Source organism: Rattus norvegicus, chromosome 5, assembly GCF_036323735.1.
Source record: "Rattus norvegicus strain BN/NHsdMcwi chromosome 5, GRCr8, whole genome shotgun sequence".
Lineage (NCBI taxonomy): Eukaryota > Metazoa > Chordata > Mammalia > Rodentia > Muridae > Rattus > Rattus norvegicus.
Window position 1 is genome coordinate 168,210,430 of NC_086023.1, and position 20,286 is coordinate 168,230,715.

General features: G+C 53.0%; 1 protein-coding gene across 9 annotated transcripts in view; it reads right to left on the minus strand.

Moving 5' to 3' along the window:
• Kcnab2 (potassium voltage-gated channel subfamily A regulatory beta subunit 2) overlaps positions 1-20,286 on the minus strand; it is an 88,533-nt gene that overhangs the window by 28,202 nt on the left and 40,045 nt on the right. For 5 of the 9 annotated variants that reach the window (XM_017593214.3, XM_063287269.1, XM_063287267.1 and 2 more), the window contains exons 2-3: positions 19,697-19,825; positions 18,529-18,570 (exon numbers count right to left, since the gene is read on the minus strand). The exons of 1 other annotated variant lie outside the window; for it this stretch is intronic. In XM_017593214.3, the coding sequence (XP_017448703.1) occupies positions 18,529-18,570; positions 19,697-19,773 (119 nt within the window). In that variant the 5' untranslated portion in view covers positions 19,774-19,825. Of the gene's footprint in view, positions 1-2,791; positions 2,891-18,528; positions 18,571-19,696; positions 19,826-20,286 lie in introns of those variants that run through there. 3 more of the 9 variants (XM_063287270.1, XM_063287268.1, XM_063287271.1) reach the window with 2 other exon arrangements.

A 20,286-nucleotide genomic window follows, 5' to 3' on the forward strand; every position in this document is an offset into this window, starting at 1 on the left:
AAGACTGCTGGAACCTGCCTGGAACCTGCTCATGCCAGGATCCCTGATGGAGGAGGCTGGTCTGGCTCCCAGAAATGCTTGCTCATTTCCCTGGTGGTGTTTCCACCATCAGACTAACACGAACAGACTGACATGGCAGTCTACTGTAAAGTGCTCAACTACCTATACCTTTCAGGGCATCTTCTGGAACCTGTGATCTTAGGGGAGGGCCAGAGGTGGCAGGGGCTTGTGGCTGATGCTCCCCAGGAAGAGCAAGCAGTGAACTTTGAGGAAGAGATTTACTACTGTGGCTGAACTCCAGAAAGGAAACAGGGAAAGGAGGAGAGGGAGGGGGGGAGGAAGGGGGAGGGGGAGGGAGAAGGGGAAGAAGAAGGGGGAAAAGAGGGAGAGGAAGAGGAGGAGAAGGAGGAGAATGAGGAGAGGGGAGGGGATGGGGAGGGGTGAGGAGGAAGAGGAGGAAGAGAAGGAGAAGGAGGAGGGGAGGGGAGAGGAGGAGGAAAGAGGAGGAAGGGGGAAAGAGGAGGAAGAAGAGGGGGAGGAGAAGGAAGAGGGGAAGGAGGAAGAGGAAGAGGGGAAGGAGGAGGAGGAAGGAGGAGGAAGGGGGAAAGAGGAGGAAGAAGAGGGGGAGGAGAAGGAAGAGGGGAAGGAGGAGGAAGAAGAGGGGAAGGAGGAGGAGGAAGAGGAGAAAGAGGAAGAAGAGGGGGAGGAGGAGGAAGAAAAGGGGGAGGAGAAGGAAGAGGGGAAAGAGGGGGAGGAAGAGGAAGAGGGTGACTGTATACCAACTCCCTCTCCTCCCGCTGCCAAGGAGAGGGGACTTGGGGTTGATCAAGTCTCAACTTACTTTTCTTAGCAAGCCTACCAGGTTCTAAGCGGCCCTCGGCTCAAGCTGCCCCAGCTTCCCCGGGCAAGGTCTGCAGGAAGGTGAGAGGCCCGGTCGGTCCCCGCCACACGGACAGACTGCTCTACCTACCTATATTTCATCCCTGGCTGCTTCAAGCTGCTGTCCTGGCTGTTTGGGGCACTCTGCACCGACAGCTGTCCCAGGCTCCGGGCCACCATGGCCACAGCTCGGAAGCGTCCACGGGTGCCCGGGCTGGGGCTGCTGGCTGCTGAACGACCCAGCCGCTCATCTGGGCGGCTCTTGAGGCTGTGCTCTGAACACACGAAAGATACCTGCATGTTGAGGGCGGGCTCAGCCCCTGCTGGATTTCAAAGTCTCCTGCCCTTAGGAACCCCTCCCCTCTGCTTCCGACTCGACTTTATCCCAGAAGGTGAAGAAGTGTCGGGCGTTCTGTCAGAGCAAGGATTTCTGAGGGCAGCAGAGGACCTGCTTGTGCAGTCGAGCGGAGGGCATCAAATTTCCAGACGATGCTAGACAAGACCTTATCCGAGAGGAGTCGAAGATGGAGGCGGGGGTGGAGGTCCGGCAGGGAGGAGCCATGTCTACTCCCTTCTCCCACCCCCCCCCCAATCTCCACTTGAGTTTGCCTGCACCTCCTGGCCCTGGCTGTTCTACGTCCCCAGCAGTCTCCAAGAGTGCTGTGCTGTGCTGGGCACAGTTGACTCCCTCTACCAGGAGTGGAGTCGCTTCTTCGTGACCTCGATGCGGGATGTATTCCTTGGGGTGGCAACCTAGGGTTAAGCAGGGCTGCTGTGACTGTGCTCTCCTGGGGTGGCAGCTCAGGGGTCTCAGGCAGCAGCTGCTGCTCCCAGTGCCTCCTGGCTCTGCGCAAGGGGTGTCAGAGGCTCCTGCAGAGCCAGTGAGTGGCCAGCGAGATGCACGCAGGCAGGCGGTGCTGGAGAGTGGAGTCATTATTCATGATGCAGGATGCACAGCCACCGGCCCTACTGGTCCCTGGGGCCTGGCGCTGCCTGATCCAGGCTGACCTGCGGCCCCAAGCCTGGGTAGGCACTGCTGGCAGGGGGTGTGTGTTGAGGCTCCCTGGAGCCAGTGCTCAAATCCACCCGCTCAGGGCCAAGTCATCAGGAAAGAAGGAGGAGACTGTCCACTCTGACAGAATGACCATGGAAAGAAGCCAGGCCAAAGGGACAAAGGGCCCAAGAAGCACACGGGTAATGCTTAGCATCCCACAGCAGGTACCCATGAGTGTGCTTCTGGAATGAATGAATGAATGAATGAATGAATGAATAAATGAATGAAAGAGTGGCCTAGGCCCCTCCCTTGCCAGCACCCATCCTTAGCATAAGGAAGGACTCTCACTGAAGATGGAGGTCACTGATTGGGCAAGGCTGGCTGGCTAGCGCATCTCAGGGGTCCACTTGTCTCTGACACCCTTCCCCAAGCACTGGAGTCCGTGGCATCGTATCTGGCTTTGTATGTGGCTTCTGGGCATCTGAACTCAGGTCCCCTAACTTATGTGGCAGGCATGTCACGGAGCGAGCCATCTCCCTGCCCATGTTCTGCCTTCCGGCACAGACCTCAAGAATGATATCTCACGCCCACTGGACAGTGCCTCTCAGACATCACTACCCCCAGGAATAAATATCCTCCTGTTCTAGGTCAGGCCTCCTAAGCAAAACACCCTGGATGAGCCTGATCCTGCTTAACTGCTCAGGACTGGAACCAACAAGCAGGCAACCAAACAAATGGGCAAGTGGGAGTCAGCCACAGGCCCAATAGTGTGGCTCCCCTCCCCTTACTCTCTCTCCACAGGGCAGCAAAACTTCAAGTCCCCACCAGCTCAGGCCCAATGAAAAGGAAGGACCCAGTCCCCGAGGGTAGAGCAGGATGTGGGCACAGAGGTCAGGAGGGTAGAGTTGGTATCCTTACCATGGATGTCCCGGAAGGTCACACAGGTGCCACCTACAGAAGCCAATACAGGGCTCACTGTGTTTTCCCACTGCCAGCAGCAGGGTTTGCTGGCCTGAGGCCCTGTGCTCCAGATAGGCTGGGACCCTTTCCAAGCAAATTGTGTGGAAGGAGGGTTGGGAGAAGGGCAGTTACATTTTTTTCTGAAGCCTGGACCCTGGGGCCCACAGAGGACCGCCCTGGCCTTTCTTGGGGCATGTGGCTGCTGAAGAGGTGGCCGAAGGCAAAGCCCGCCTCTCCCCCTCCCCCCTTCTCTTTCTTTTGGTTGAACAGTGACAGATCTTGCTACTGCAGCCTCCTCTGAATATGCAAAGCCTGAGCCCAAATGGAAAAATGGAACTTAACTCTGGCCAATAACTCACGGAATCTTTAAACACACACCCCCCTTTGGGTGCCTGTTCCTTAGAGCTTTGAGCCCTGCTGGGCGCTGGACGCAGAGCAGCCTGGACGGCCCTTTGCAAACAGCCTCCGATCAGGGCGGGAGGAGAACCTGTTACAAATGCGGAGTCCTGAGACCTCCTGCACCTGCAGTGGGCCCGGGAGACGTTTTCTAATGACTTATTTTTGTTTTTAATCATGTGTACTTCTGTGTCTGTATGTGTGGGTATGCGCTCATGCATGTGTGTGCTCGTGAGTGTGTGTGTGTGTGTGTGTGTGTGTGTGTGTGAGAGAGAGAGAGAGAGAAAGCATGAGAAAGAGACACAGAGACAGTGTGTGTGTGTGTGTGTGTGTGTGTGTGTGTGTGTGTGTGTGTGTGTGTGTGTGTGTGTGTAGGTGTCCAGAGAGTCCAGAAAGAACGTGGGATACCTGGAGTTGACGTTCCAGGTGAACCAGGTGATGTGGGAACTGAAAATCAAATTTGGGTCCTCTGGGGGAGCCATGTGCACTTTTAGCCGCTGAACGACTTCTCCAGCCACAGGTGTGTCTAAGTAGAAGCTTTGAGCTACACATCTGGTCTCGCAGGAGCCCAGCCCCTTTCCTCTTTATGCATTTATGCTGGTAAACCGAGTCTCACAAGGGCTGGACCTCAGTCACTCTTTTTTTTTTTAAGATTTATTCATTTATTATATATAAGTACACTGTAGCTGTCCTCAGACACACCAGAAGAGGGCATCAGATCTCATTACAGATGGTTGTGAGTCACCATGTGGTTGCTAGGATTTGAACTCAGGACCTCTGGAAGAGCAGTCAGTGCTCTTAACCACTGAGCCATCTCTCCAGCACCCCCAGAGTCACTCTTAACCACATGGTGTGTCATAAACAGCCTGAGGGAGGTCAGAAGAGTCAGTCAGGGCAGAACCAGGGGACCCATCCTAAGTATGTTCACAGAGAACGCAAGTCATACGAGCCCGAGAAGACATGAACATCAATGTCCATGGTAACATTTTTTTTCACCCTAGTGAAAAGATGGGAGCAACACCAATGCCCATGAACTGACAGGCGGCTGAACTCCATCACACAATGGAGTATCGTTCAGCCATCAAAAAAATGAAATTCTGACGCATGCTACAACATGGATGAACCCCCATGCCTCTAAGAGAAAGAAACCAATTGTAAAAGGCCACACCCCGTCATTCATATCCACAAGAGGCTGCAGGGAAAACCCAACACGATTGACGGTTGCCAGGGTGGGAAGGGGTAAATCGGGACAAGGTATACAGCAGTTTCGTGGTGTGTGTGTGTGTGTGTGTGTGTGTGTGTGTGTGTGTATGTGTGTGCATGTAGGTGCATGCATGGAGGTCAGAGGACAACTTTTCCTGCATCTATCTATTCTTTCTGTCCACCGTTATGTGGGTTTGGGGGACTGAACTCATGTCACCGGCCTAGTTCAGCGGGTCCCCTTACCAACTGAGCCACCTCTCCAGTCAAGTCTATGAGCACACAAAAAACACAGAACTGCATACTCTCGTACTTAAACAACTCCTCACGCTGGGGATCAAACCCAAGGCCATTGGAATTGGAAGACAAAGTGGTCCCTGAGGTGGGAATAGACCCCAGTTTCTCACCCACTAGGAGCCAGGTCTGGAGTTATGGTGACTTTATTACCTCACAGGATGCCCAGGGACACCTCTGTGAGACTGCAACTCGAGCTAAGACACAGAGAGGCCAAGTGGCTTGCTTGAGGTCACACAGCGCTTGTCTTTTTATGTTACTATTTAAGTCCAAGCTTAACTGAGTCCCAAGGTGGTCACCAACATAGAAAGGATGCTCAGTAGTATCCTGCAGCTTCAAGGTGTTGACCAAACACCATGACCCAAGAGCGAGCTGGGGAGGGAAGGGTTTATTCGGCTTACACTCCCACATTGCTGTTCACCACTAAAGGAACTCACGCAGGGCAGGAACCTGGAGGCAGGAGCTGATGCAGAGGCCATGGAGGAATGCTGCTTACTGTCTTGCTCATCATGGCTTGCTCAGCCTACTCTCTTACAGAACTTAGGACCACAGAACCAGGGGTGGCCCCACCAACAATGGGCTGGGCCCTCCCACATCAACCACTCATTCAGAAAATGCCCTACAGGCTTGCCTAAAACTTGATCTTATGAATCGACTCCCCCGACCCCCACTGTGCCCAATAGGGTTTCTCTGTATAGCCATGGCTGTCCAGAAACAACTGCAGACCAGGCCTGGAACTCAGAGATCTGCCTCTGCCCTCCCAAGTGCTGGGATTCAAGGCCTGCACCACCACTTAGCTGGAGGCCTTTTCTTATTTGCCTTGTGAAACCAAAACACAGACATTGTTGTTAAGGAGTCACATTGTTATACATTGTTATTAAGTCTCCATATCTTATAAGAATAACTTTGTTTCCTAAATCTAAGGCATCCTGCAGCCCACCTTTTTTCAACCTATGCTGAACTTATAACCTTGTAATGTATGACCACCCCTTTACCTTGCTAAAACTCCTGAACACAGGTAGCAGCTCCCCTTCTGCATCACGGACTCTTGAGCTTATCTACCCTATGGCAGCCTTGAGCCCCGAGTCCGCCACTCCTGTTCAGGTGATAACAATTATCTTGACAGCTGTTTTCTATCAACCCTAATCCTTCTGCATAAAAGGGACCTCAAAAGCCAGTGATGGACTGCACTCTGAAATCCTGACGTAGGGGATGCAGTCATCTGCTCAGTTTCTTGTGTGTTTTTAAGTACAGCTTTCTCTAATCAGACAGTGGTGGAAATGTGTTTTTCCTCAGGACTAACAAGGGTCCCTCCTCTCAGATGACTTCAGCTTATGTGAACGGTTTTTGCTAAGATCTTAAGTGAATGCAGGTCCAGCGACCTCATTTGAGGGCAGTGACACCGAGGTCACCAGACACATCAGGGTCCCTGTGGGTGAGACAACCCTCACCCTGCCCAGGGGAGAATTATTTTCCCGTCTCCTTCCTCCTTGGAGAGCAAGCTGCCTTCCAGGATGTCAGCCACACGGGGTCTGGACCCAGGTGCAGACTGAACACTATTTTTGGAGCCTCAGGCAGAGACACATATCATCCCATCTTTGCTAGCTAGCTTCCTGGGGCTCACACAGTAGAGAGTTACAAACAAGCTAAAAAACAACAAAAAAAAAACCAAAAAAACAAAACAAAACAAAACAAAAAAAAAACAACAACAGGGACTGACTACTCTCACAGTCTGGAGGCCAGGCGGCTGGCAGGCAGGAGCCAGCAGGGCCGTGCTCCCTCGTTAGTGAAGGGTGTGCCTTACTCAGTTTTGGGCTAAGTGGGTTTCCCGCGGTCTCCCTGCCATTCCTTGGATTACATCATGTTACCATTCTGTGACGGTCTGTATATGCTCCACCCAGGGAGTGGCACTGTTGGGAGGTGTGGCCTTGCAGAGTAGCTTGTCACTGTGGGCGTGGGCTTTAAGACCTTTATCCTCGCTGTCTGGAAGCCAGTCTTCCCCTAGTAGCCTTCAGATAAAGTAGAACTCTCAGCTCCTCCTGCACCATGCCTGCCTGGATGCTGCCATGTTCCCACCTTGATGATAATGAACTGAACCTCTGAACCTGTAAGCCAGCCCCAGTGAAATGTTGTCCTTTATAAGACTTGCATTGGTCATGGTGTCTGTCCACAGCAGTAAAACCCTAAGACACATTCTTTGCATCGATCACACGCCCTTCCAGTGTCCTGTATCCCTTCAACGAAGCACATTGACAAAAGGCCCTATAAAATATAACGTGACCCAAATAAGGTAATTTTCTGAGGTTCAGCTGTATATACAATTCGGCTGCCAGACATGATTAGGCAAACCACGCCCATCATCCCTGCCCACTGTGCCAGGAGCTGGTTCCTCAGAGTTGGGAAGGCATGGTCTAGTTTCCCCACCCAACCCCTGTCAGCCCCAAGCTCTCCCCAGCTCAGGCACCCAGCCCTTCTTTCATCCCCTGCAATGTCCCCGGAAGGCTCTCCACCATGTCTTCCAATGGGATCTCTCTCAGACTGTTTAGGACTCAGCTCTCCCACCACCTTCTCAGATCAGCCTCCATGCCACAGGCTCCCCCGCACCCCATGCACTTTCCGGCTTCAGGGCAGGCAGTGCTACTGGAAAGGATCTTGGGATCTCATTTCATTTCTCTTTTCCCCTCTGCCCCAAGATGCACGGGCGTGAGCATGTGGCCCCTGCCCCTCTTGTTCATAGGGCATCTCCAGGGTCCAGCCGAGGATCTAGTGCCAGCATCCTCTCAGGAAGTGGTTGCTGAGTACACGCTGGGTCCCCATGAGCAGCTAATGCAAAACAAATAAGGCTTAGGGGCTCTCCCCTTGAACAGCTTCTATTGCTGCCACAAGTCCAGCCTTGGCTAACGGACTGACCAAGGGTCCTTCCCTCGCAGTCGACTTTGAATACAAGACTTCGAGACCCTGCTGTGTCAGGGAGCACCAGAAGTGCTTTGTTTCTTTAAACGACAACATAATGGCCCAAAGGACCAAATGCATTGTCCACAAGAGAGGGGGACACAAGAGCAGTCCCGACCTTCACTCACAGAGAACAGCCAAACCCTGCAGCTAAAACAGAAGACTTGAACCTCAGAGAAACACATGACTTTTAATTATAAGTACACGCCAACTATCGCACGGGAAATGCTGATATGAAAATATATACTCGCTGTCTACCCCAGACTCTAATTAGTTAGGCAGCCTGTATTTTGATTCGAAACACTGGCTATCCTACAAGGACTGGAGGAGACTGTCCCCTTTGACCAACTGGCCCTGGAGCTTACAAAAAGGTGCACAATTTCAATCTCCAAGTATGTGTAAAAACAGACTGCCTGTCCGCCCGCAGGCTGTGCTCAGGAGCTGTCCTGGGTGCTGAATCCAGAGAGGTGTGCGTCGTGCAGAAATGCTCTTCTGGGAGTCTAAGAAAACTTATCCCACATGCAGGTCATTTAGACAGACTGAACCTTTACTCCACAGCCCTTGTTGCTATGGTTACAGCTGGATGCAGCCAATTCTGAGGAGACCTGCTGAAAACCACTTATCATAGATACGGCTCAATTTTAGGCTGTGAAGGACACGTTTCTTTGTTCAGAGAATATAACACGGGTTTTTCTTTCCAGAATGGGTTTGTGTTGGAGATGGTGGGTTGATCTATTTTCCTGGATTCCTTGGAACTGGAGTTATGGATGGTATGGAGTCACTATGTGGGTGCTGGGAACCAAATCTGGGTCCTCTGCAAGAGCAGCCAGGGTCTGTAACTTCTGAGTCACCTTTCTAGACCCATTTAAAAAACCAAAACCAAAACCAAAACCAAAACCACTTACTTTATTTGTAATTGTGTGGGTGGGTGCAGTACTTAAAGAGGCCAGCAGATGACAGACGCTCTGGCAGAGTTACAGGTCGTTGTGAACTGCCCTACTTTGGTGTTGGAAGCTGAACTCAGATATTTTGTAAGAACGGCCAGTGCCTTTAGCTGCGGAACCTCACTAATTCTAGCAGCTAATTTGTCCTGGTGAAGTTGCCAGAGACAAATGAAACAGCTTTTATCTGCTCAGCAAGGTCCCCTCTGCAAAACCAGTCAGACGAAACACTCAGACGAAAACTCCAAGCCCAGTAACAATTGCTTTCAGACAGCTAGCACCACAGCAGACATTCACTTCTCCTCACGAAGGCATCGCTCTGCGCTTGTGGATTTCCAAACCGAAAATATTCACTGCGAGTCACAACAAAGCCATGGCCCGCCCGTTTCCAGAGCCGTGCCCCTCTCTCCTGCGGCACCTCCTCGCGGTCCTCCTCGGATGTCCTGGGGACTCCTTACCCACCCACCGTGTCTCCAGCCCAGCCCTTACCGATATTTCATGCCTGTGCGCTGGGCGGTGCAGCCGTCCAGGGAAAGGCCGTGCATTTGGAGGAAGCTCTCCATGTTCCTGGCCTGAGCGGCTGCCCGCACCTCCCTCAGCCGCTGCAGCTCCAGGGTGTCCGTCTGGCGGACCGGATGCAGGGTCCAGTCTGAGTGGCATCTGCTGCTTACGCTCCGCAGACTCTCGCTGTATGTCATGGACAGCATGGTGCCGCCTAGAGTTGCCACTGTCCAGATGGGAAACGCCGAGGGGTAGTGGTTTAGAAAGCTTGTCAGTACCACCGCCTGGGCCCTAGGCTGGCCGGCCGGCTGCAGGGTGTGGGGCAGATGCAGAAGTAACAGTCTTCAAGGAGAATTGCCATCTGGGCGTGCCCAAGTCCTGGGCGAAACACCCTTGGCCTGAGACTCTTGTCCTTAAAATCATGCTTGCTGGGAGACAAGCTTGCCCACCTCTGCCCCAGCAAGTGTGAGAGAAGCAGGCCAGGCTGGAGTACAGGCAGGAGGGAGCACTGCCCCCCAAGCGGCACAGCATAACTGGGAGCACGGGGAACATGCGGAAGGATGGACGGTGGGGCTGTCCTGTGGCGACTGAGATGCCACTCCATAGTGCTCTCGTGAGGGGGGGGTCAAGTGGAACCCAGGCAAAAGGACGTCCCAGGAAGGAAGCACGAGGTACACCTGTCACAGAAGCAAGCTTTAAGTGGGCACTGGCCACAGTGTCGTTTTACCCCACATGCTAGGAGCCCAGCCTGGGAGGCTATGTTTACTCTCAAACCTGGGAAAGGGAACTGTGAAGCCTATCGTGCATGGTTCGCATCTGGAAATCCTACCACCCCAGCAAGGGTCTCTCTGGGCACCGTGCTTCAGAACAGCGTGTCACAGTCTGTGTGTGGAGCTTTTGCAGCAGGGCATGTCAGGCTTATTGCGAGCGTGAGATCTCACGGCTGATGCATCCAGAACCATCCCTAGGCTAGTCTAGCTCACTCTCGAATTCACTCTCGGGGACCAAGATCAACAGTGTCTGTCGAAAGGGACGGTAGCCCTGACAGTGGTCACAGGCATGGCCGAGAAAACTGCGTATCCAGGGAGAAAGAATGTGTGTGCAGCCCTCCTGCCGATGGCACTTCAGGGGCATAAGCGGACCAGTGGGCAGTGTGATTGTAGGAAGGAGCCACGCCTGACTCTGTCTAAGATAGGCAGTGGTGGGTAAATGTGAGGCAAGGGTCTGCAATCCAGGTCCCTGACTGTCCTTGTCACCTGGTCTTAGCACCATGTATGCCCCTGAAGTGACACTTAGACGGTGTAAGTTCCTGCTTCAGTTAAGTCAGCTGTAGCGGTGAGACCCTGAGGCTCTCTTTTTTTTGGAAGGGAAACAGTCTAGTGCCTGCACCCTTTGCCCAGGAGAAGGCAAGCTTGGTTAATCACAGGGAGGAGCTGAAGAGGTACTGGGTGACCCTGAGGTGGGCTGAGTGGCCCTAGGCGAGGATTGGCCCCTTTGGGGGCCAAGGAACGGCCCACTAAGGACAGGGACTTGTGCAAAATTCTCCCACCCTGAGTCACCTCTCCCTGCTTGGCCTGAGCACTGCAGAGAGATCACATCCTGAGTAAGCACTGCAGGGGGATCACGTCCTGAGGGAGCACTGCAGGGGGATCACGTCCTGAGGGAGCACTGCAGGGGGATCACCTCATGAGGGAGCACTGCAGGGGGATCACCTCATGAGGGAGCACTGCAGGGGGATTGCCTCATGAGCGAATGCTGCATGTGTGTGGGGTGGGAGTGTGTGTCACCTCCAAGAACCTTGTGGCTGGTTCTTCCACAGTGGCCTTTTCCACAGTAATCTTTGTGTGAAGACTGTCATGTCCATGTCATCTGCAGTTAGCATAGGGCTTAGTTTACAGTAAGTATTTGGAATATGGAATATTTACTGTATGTATGACTGTATGGGAAAGGGCTCAGAGAGGGTCTGGTGAGGCCAATGGGCAGTGGGATCCCAGGGAGGGCAGGTGTGTGCACGCACACACAGACAGACAGACAGACAGACAGACAGACAGACAGAGACAGAGAGACAAAGAGACGGGGATGGAGAGAAAGACATACAGGGACACACAGACCATCCCAGAGAATCAGAGAGAGAATGAGAGAGAGGAGACAGATACAGAGACAGAAAGGAAGAGACAGAAAGCTACAGAAAGAGACAGACAAAGAGAGACAGAGACAGAAAGAGAAAGACAGACACAGAGACAGAGATGCAAACAGACAGACAGAAAGACAGAGAAAAGAGACACACAGAACATTCCAGAGAATCCCAGAGAGAGAGAAAGAGAGAGGACAGAGGAGGAGAAGAAAGGACAGACAGAAACAGACAGACAGACACACAGAGAGAAACAGAGAGACACACAGAGAGACAGAGAATGAGGGAACCGGTAGCTATCCCATCTTGGATCTTCTGATCCGAGTGTGGCTGGGTGCTGTCTCCCTGTGCAGGTGCTGTGTTAGCTCACGTGGTCAGAGCCTTGCTTGTTGGGCGTGGCTGCACCTCATCACACCCTGTTCCTGTGTGGCATCAGTTTTGTGCAGACGCTTTTCTAATTGTCCTGATTGCTCTGCCTCCCTGCAGCTGCTGCTCCTGTTCCCAGCAGTGCCCATGGAGGTCACAGTAGGGCCCTGGCCTCTAAAAGGCAAACCAAGGCTGACTGGGCCTTGCCAGGCTGAGCCCTGTTGGCAATTCTCCTGTAGCAGCCCTGGGGCTGGCTGGGTCCTGACTCAGGTTTAGCAGTGACTTTGACTGCCCTGTGGTAGGAGGTACGATTTCTACACTAGGACTGACACTCACCACTGCTCAAAGTTTCGGGGTGGGGGTGGGGTGCCATCTGCAGGGCTCTTAATATTGAAATGGATGGGGCTGGAGCCGTGTGAAAGACCTGCTTTTTTTCTAGGAAAATATGTTTGCGGGCTGTAAAAAGGTCCCAGCTCATGATGAGGCACAGCTTAGGGAAAGAGGACCTGAAACCTACAGGTGGCAGCGCCGGCCTCCTTCTGGCTCCTGCAGGCTGGCTGCTGCCTTCTCCAGTAGGTGTAGGGCTCTGGAGGCATTGCATGGCTGGCAGCCAATCCTGTGTGAAGTGGAGGCCAGCTCTCTCTTTCCTGAGGTGAGAGAGAAGGGCAGCCAGGCAGACTATAGCTGGGAGCTCTTCCCGAAAAGTGGGCAATATGTCCGCGCTCCCAGCCAGGCTGGAGTCAATAGCCATTAGCTTTCAAGACAAAAAGCGCCTGGGGTCTGCAGGGGTCCGAAAATACACACCAGGGCCCCAGTGATGAGAGTGGCCAGGTTATTGGGTCCAGGAAGGGACAGCGCTCTCTGCCACCACTGATGGCCACACAGGAAGGTACTCGTGAGTTGACAGCCCATGCAGGTGACTGTCCCCAAAGGAGTGTACTATGACAGCAGAGATGATAACAGCTGTGGGAGGAGAGTCTACTGTTCAAGCTGGTGTCCCCGGTGGGCATGGCTGAGAGGAGAATAGTGACCAGAGGCTAGAATGAGCCTTGCCAGCACCAAACATCACCAGGAAGTGACAGATACTAAAACAGCCCTTTACAGAGGACACACGTGCTCCTTACAACATGGGAGGAAACAGGAGCGGGCAGGAAAGATCAGGGTCTTGCTACCTCCCTGGCTGGCTGCACAGCCATCATTGAGGGAAGGCAGGTTCCCACGGCAGTGGCCCAGAGCCTTCCGTTACAAGTGAGGAACCGGAAAGCTAAAGGGAGAGAATTGGGTGAGGGTGGCAGCCCAGAGCAGAGGGTCCGTGGTCCTGGTGTGTGTGTGTGCGTGTGTGTGTGTGTGCACGTGTGTGTGTGCGCGTGTGTGTTGGAGGGCTCCTCAGAACAGGAAGGTTCTATAGATGCGTAGATGGTGTACGGATTCTGGCGGCCTGTGTGTCGATAGACAAAGCTGGGCTCCCTCAGTCTGCGGTTGTGCTCTGGGCTTTTCTTACAGGTGAATCTAGCAGGGTAGGGTTCTCATGCCACTTTCGAGGCTCCTTCTGCCTGCGCTTAGAAGTGTGGTGACCTCTGACCTCTTCGTTGCAACACCTAGCCACATTCTAGAGCGAGGCTCTCTGGAACTCTAACCCTACGTCCTACCCAGTCTCCAGAGTAAGCACCATTCCCCCCCACACCCCAATAAGGAGCTGCTAATTCCACACACTTAGGTTTTTCTCTGGAAATCTATTCCTGTCAGGGACTCAGGGGACTCCACTCGAATTAACACGGTGACACGGAAAAGCGGGATGACGGCAGAGCTAACCTCATTAAGTCAGTAGGAATCGCTTCTGCCCTCCCCAGTGCCTTCTACCTGGAGCCACTGAAGCCCAACGACACGGGGGGCAGGTGGAGAAAGAAACCCTGTCTCTCTGTCAAACGGCAACACGTGTCCAGAGCCAGGAGACCAGCCGGAAGCTTCAGAAGCGGAAACACAGGGAAGTGGCCACCATCCTGGGGTGTGGCCTTGTAACTCATTGCACACACACACACACACACACACACACACACACACACACACACACACGGCATCCCTGCAGCACACAAACCGTCATTTTGCTCAAGATCCATCAGCAAACCGAGACCTGAATAGCAACCCTGGCTCCTGCAGGCATTGGGCTTCCTAGACAGACTTCAGAGAGCAAGAAACCTCACGGACAGCACTGCCAGCCCAAGTCACGAATGCTGACTCTCAATCAAGGGGTAACACCAGCGAGGCACGAGCTAGACGGTGGGACTCCGGCAGACGGGAAGACAACCAGGCCAGGGCTGCACAGGGTGGGCGCAAGCAGGATCGATCTCAGGGAACACAGGTTGGTGGGTGCGGCCAGGTGGGAGCCCACCCACCCTCCTCCATCTAGCACGGTTACCTCAAGTGCACCCAAGGTGGGATCTTTGAGGCTGTCTGCTTTGGAAAATTGTGAACGGTCTGATTTCTTCTGAGCAGCCAGAAGCGTTCCCAGACACCCCTACCCCCACCCCAGCTCTATCATTTAAGTTCCGGGGTGGGGGATGCCTGTGTCTAGACATCGCCCCCCCAAGGCAGTGACTGCTACATCCACTCCTGCGTCCGTCCAACTCACCTGCTTCCCTGGGTGGCTGCTTGTTAAAAAGGCCACAGTCTAGTTAGGGAGCTAAGGAAGCAGCACACGCAGTGGCGTTTTTCATTAGGGAGTGTCACTGCAGAACGTCAGAAGCAATTGGTGAATGAGAGAGCCCCACAGGGTCGGCGTTGGAGGCAGCAAGTCCATTAGCTTCTATTAGGGAGTTTTCATTCCGTGGCAGGGGCTGAATTATTCACGAGTACCTTTCTCCTAAGAGCTCGGGAAGTGCAGTGCCACACTACAGCCTGGCAACACTGAGGTCTGGCAGGATTGTTGGGGTGTGGCGTGAGGTGGGCGTCCTGCCCCCTCCCGTGGTCTCCCCTTGGCTGCCTCTGCTGCCTTTTCATCAGAGGCCTGGGTCTTCTGAGCCACAGGTAGGAAAGACTGGCAGCACTGTTCTTTGAGTGCCAGACACGCAGCTCCTGGCTTCTCCACCCCATTCCAAGCTGGGTCTGCAGTGGACAGGTGGGGTACTTGTGGCATGTGGCCACTGCCACAGTGAAGAGGCACACAGAGATGTTTTTCCCCTCCATGGGGTGTACTCTATGTGGATATATGTACAGATAGCTGCCTATATACGGAAGGTTCTAGAAATCTGTTTGCACACCCCTCTGGTAGGCTTCCTTCCCAGCACACCCTTGACTGAACTTCAGATAAAGCTTTTAAGCTGTTCACTGTTCGGTGTTTAAGCACTGTGTTTGTGCTTAGCACTGGGCTAAGGCAAAATCCTGAGGGCCAGGGTTGTCACCTCGGGGGAAACAAGGTTACCTTTGGATGCTAAGAAAGGTGTGGTTGCAATACTGTTGTCTCAGAAGACAAGCCAGTGCCTGCGGGGTCTTGGATACGGGCTGACCTACCTCTCATACGAAAGAACAAATAGCAATCGCCAATTTGTGGGGAGGAATGGGACAGGCAACCAGTACCCCGACACAACCCAAGGTAGGCCAGCACCTGGAGAGGTCTCAGGACTGGGCTGGGATATTTCGCTCCAAGGACAAGCCTGTTGTGACAATGTCTCCAAGGGGTTATTTTTTGGGAGTGATTATGGGAGGTGGTGGGTTTTGAGAGGTGGAGCCTCAGGGGAAGTCTTTAGGCCATTGTGGACCAAGATATAAGCTCTCCTCTATTCCTGCCCTTGCTCTGCCCTAGCTACGGACTCTAATTGCCTGCAGCCCATGTACGCCCAAATTTAACATTTTCTTTTGTAAGTGTCCTTGGTCATGCTGTTTTGTCACAGCAACAGAAACGTAATCGTGACAGCTTGTTGCAGGTATATTGTTACAGTGACAAAAATCTGAATTGTTTACTGTGACAGTTTTTTTTTTTTTTTTAAATCCTAGCTGTCAGTGTTCCCCAGCCACAGCAGCAGGGAGGGGGAACCACATCCCTCCTTGGTGCAAAGCAGCTCTGCAGATGTTTTCCATGAAGCTACAGAAGTTCAGGGGTTGGCTCCATCATTCAGTCCTTTATGCCTCTCTGTACCTAGGACTTTTCCATGTGCATAGAGGCTAATCCAGATTGTCAACTTTATTGAGTAAAAGCAAAAAGAAAAGCAACTAATCCACTGAGGCTTTGTGGCGCCCCCTGCTGGTGGAGTCTTTGTGGCACCCCCTACTGGTGGTGTAATGCACTTTCCTGCGCTAGGCAGGACTCTTGCTTGCTCTGGACATGGGAACCTGAGCAGAAACAACAACCAATGTCTGCTGTAGTCCAGCTGCAGCCCCAGGAAATTGAGCACAGTTCTTTTCCCCTGGTACTTCCTCAATAGAAGAATGTACCGGGGTAGGCCCTGGCTAGAGGGACGGGATGGAGACACGTGAACCCATCAGCACCATGGAGACAAAATAGGTCCTCACACAGGTAGGAGAACTTGATTCTAGCCAACCAACAGACATATAAGCAGGAAAGGAATGTCAGCCTCTAGAAGACACCAGGTTTGGGGCTGCGTGTTATACAGGATTTTAACTCCCTTGTTGATCTGGGAGCCGCTCATTTGGTAACCAGGACAGAGAGTCTTGTCCACGGTGAGACCACAAACACTTCTGCCATCAAAAGGCCATGCTTAGCACCATGATGGTGTGGATGCTTCTAGAGAGCGGCACCTTGTCTGTTCAATGAATAAAGAGCCAGCCCTGGGGTTGGGGATTTAGCTCAGTGGTAGAGCGCTTGCCTAGGAAGTGCAAGGCCCTGGGTTCAGTCCCCAGCTCCGAAAAAAAGAACCAAAAAAAAAAAAAAAAAAAAAAAAAAAAAAAAAAAGAAAGAAGAGCCAGCCCTTTGAGATCACCACCTGCTGACCTGACTGCTTCATGAAATGTCTCCTGGAGATGCAAAGTGCAGGACAGACCTGTGATCTCCTGGTCCCAGGGCCAGCTAAAGCCAGGAGAAACTCACCGCAGGCTTACTAATACCTGTGCTTTACCTGTGCACCTTTTCAGCCTGTTGCTCTGTCCTTCCTCTCCCACCAGGCAGAGGCGGACAGATTCCCTGGAGGATGCAGTTCTGGTGCAAGTTTGGTCTTATCACTCAGATCTGACCAGAACAAACAGTGTGCACTCCTCTATGGCACACGGATGGACGCACAAGTGTTTGCAAGCTCAAGTACAGGTAGATGTCCTCATCCAGTCAACGCTGCAGTCAAACCAGAGCCTCACCTCTCTCACTTCCCTGTGAGGGACAAGACCTCAGAGACAGTGGCTCAAGTCAGCCCGTGAACCCAGGCGCGGTCATGATCCTGAGGCCACAGGAAGAACACAGCTCTTCGAGGGCCCAGTGCTGACACCCCACCCCCCACCCCAGCACATGTAGCCCAGAGTGCTGGTGCATTAGAACAGCCCACAGCACCACTCTGGGATGTGCTTGACTGATCTGGACAGCGACCTCTCTCCTTATAGGTTAGATACCATAGCAGGCACTGCACTGTTGCCAAGGGTATAGGCACGGTGTGATGGTTTGTATATGCTTGGCCCAGCGAGTGGCTCTAATAAGAGGCGTGGCCTTGTTGGAACAGGTGTGTCACTGTGGGTGTGGCTTTAAGACCCTCACCCTAGCTGCCTGCAAGCCAGCATTCTGTTAGCTGCCTTAAGATGAAGATGTAGAACTCAGCTCCTCCTGCACCATGCCTGCCTGGATGCTGCCCTGCTCCCGCCTTGATGATAATGGATTGAACCCCTGAACCTGTAAGCCAGCCCCAATTAAATGTCATCCTTATAAGAGTTGCCTTGGTCATGGCGTCTGTTCACAGCAGTAAAACCCTAACTAAGACAGACTGCCATCACAGCCCTGAGGCAGGCCGAGCCAGCTAGCCTGCAAGTCTTCTGAAGCTTTGACATATTACTTCTTGGGCCGGGAAGTGTTTTCTGATTGTGTCCTTTCTTTCTCAGATGAGTGTGAGCTAGTCTAGAGGGAGGGGCAGACTGTCCTGAGGGGAGCCTGGGTTTCTTGATGCCACATCTCAGCATGGTAACACCTGACTTCCAATACTCCAATGGAGAAGTATGTCTGAGAGCTACCCCACGCCCCCGTGACCCAAATCGCATGGTACTGCATACAACTTATGAAGATATGAGTTCAAAGCACAGTCTGAAGGCTCTACAGGTTGTAATCCCATCTAAACCCAAATCTGCAGGTGACAGAAAGGGCAGATCGGTTGAGCACAGACCGTTCCCTCTGGCAACGGAAAAACAGTCCCACGGCCACAAGAAAGTGGCCCACATACTGAAATTTTCCCTTTTTTCTTTTTTAACCTTTGTGATGGTGAGGGTGAAACCCACAGCCTTGAACACACTAGGTAAGTGCTCTACCGCTGAGCCCCGGCTGAGCTGGTGAGTGAGGTTCCAATGGTAGGTCTGGCTGAGAGCTGAACACATATCTTAAGCCTATTTGGTCAAATCAAAGCAGACTTCAGTAGATGAACACATGCAATTAACCCGACCGCACACCTTCACCAGGCCCTGCACAGGCTCTGCGGTTAGCACTGAGAGACACGGGCAGCATCTGTGATTGTAGATTGTGTCAGCTGTGTGCATCCAGCCCTGCCCATGATGGGCACAGCCCTCCCCACCATACCTTGCCCTTTGGCCTTCTGGATTGGGAGGAAGAGGAGGAGGAGAAAGAGGAGGAGGAGAAGAGGAAGAGGAGCAGGAGGAGGAAGAAGAGGAAGAAAAGGAACAGGAGGAGGAACAGGAGGAGGAGGAGCAGGAGGAGGAGGAGCAGGAGGAGGAGGAGGAGCAGGAGGAGGAGGAGCAGGAGGAGCAGGACTTATTACCTGTAAAACTGGAGCTGTCTTTTGGGACTCCCATACCGAGTACTTCGGATAGCAATGGAGGAAAGAGGGGGAGAAAGAAGGGGAGAGAAGACAGTATGCAACCGGCATCAGCCACAGGCAGGAGCAAGTTTAGAATTCATCACCGATATCCCGCAGCCCCCACCCCCATCTCCATCCCGGGCTCCAGGCTAGTCGATGTACAACCAAATGTTCTGCAGCAGCGCCACCCAGTGGCCAGTGCGGCAAAGGTCTGGAGCCTGCCTGCTCTGGTCGCAGAGGCTCCTAGGCTTCTTCCCCACAGTAGACTCTGAGTGAGTTTTTTTTTTTTTTTTAAGCCCCGCCTCCAACTCGCGTCTGTTTTTTTTTTTTTTTTCTTTTTCTTTTTTTTTTTCTTTTTTTCTTTTTTTGGTTCTTTTTTTTCGGAGCTGGGGACCGAACCCAGGGCCTTGCGCTTCCTAGGTAAGCGCTCTACCACTGAGCTAAATCCCCAGCCCCCTTTCTTTCTTTTTTTAAAATAAGCTTTAGATCACGCTTTACAGCATGCTTGAGAACAGCCGCCAAAACACAGGAGGGCCTGAGACTCTGGGGCTCTTCCCGAGACAGACACCTCTTGCCCCTGGTTTTCCAAAGACACTTGCAACAGCTCAGGGTCCACTCATTGTCTAGAAAGGCCCGAATTCCCAGAATGTATAGGCTGTTGGGGTCCTATCCAGCAGCCAGTAGCTCACCAGCGCCCTCTACAGGAGACCTGTTGTTCAGAAAGGTGGCTCACACAAGGCGGTCAAGATTGCCTATTAGAGTCTGGCTGTTGCTGGTCTTTGGAAAATGGGCGGGTGCCGGTTCCCAAATGCGCGCGAGCTCGAGAGCAGCCTCCCAGACGCCTCTGGGTGGGATACTAGAGACCGCTGCTCTGGGCCCTGCTAAGGGGCTCAGATAGCCCCAGATGAGATTTCCAAAGGGCCAGGGACCAGAACAAATCTGTCTTGGCCCAGTGCCATCCGGAAAGTCTTACCCTCTTTCCAACTATAAGTTTTGAAAGCTTCCATTTTTCCCCCATGCATGTGTACCTCACAGCCCTGTAGCCCTGACTGAGACCTTAGTCGTTCCCCAGGGGAGTGTGGCTACCTCAGGGACTCGTGCTCAGAGGAAGGAGGCCTGGGTGAATTACCTGTAGATCATCCCGGGGGAGCCTGTCTGCCGCAGGGAGAGTCGAGCTGGAGACCCCGTGGTTGATTCCGGATACATGGGGCCGGCCTCACTTATCTAGATCAGCGTGTCTTTTCACAGAGGGGAAATCCTGAGAGAAGATTAGAAGGCAAGGGGTGGTGGTTAAAAGAAAGACTGGGCAGGTTTGGACTGTTTGAGCTGCCCATCCTTCCTCAGACAGGATGATTGCCCCGTGGACGCCACTGGGCTGCCGTGGAGGATCCCATCCCTCCACTGCACACTCCAATGCCACCGCTCACACGAGGCGGAAGGGTCTGTGGACTTGTCTTCCCCTCCCAGGAACTGAACTGTATGCCTTGCTCCTGATGCCACTGCACAGCAGTTTCCTGTGTTGCCCTAGTCTTTAGAGAGCTTGTTTGACGCCCTCCATGACCCCTGAGATTTCCCCTCCTTGTGCAGGGTCCTCCCTGGGAGCATGGCTGGACCCAGTGTCCTGATTCTGACCTAATGTGGCACTGGATGACATTGACTGTAATTCCTGTCCTGCCGGCTGACCTTCCCTTTCCAGCTCTGATGATTGCCCGGTCAAGA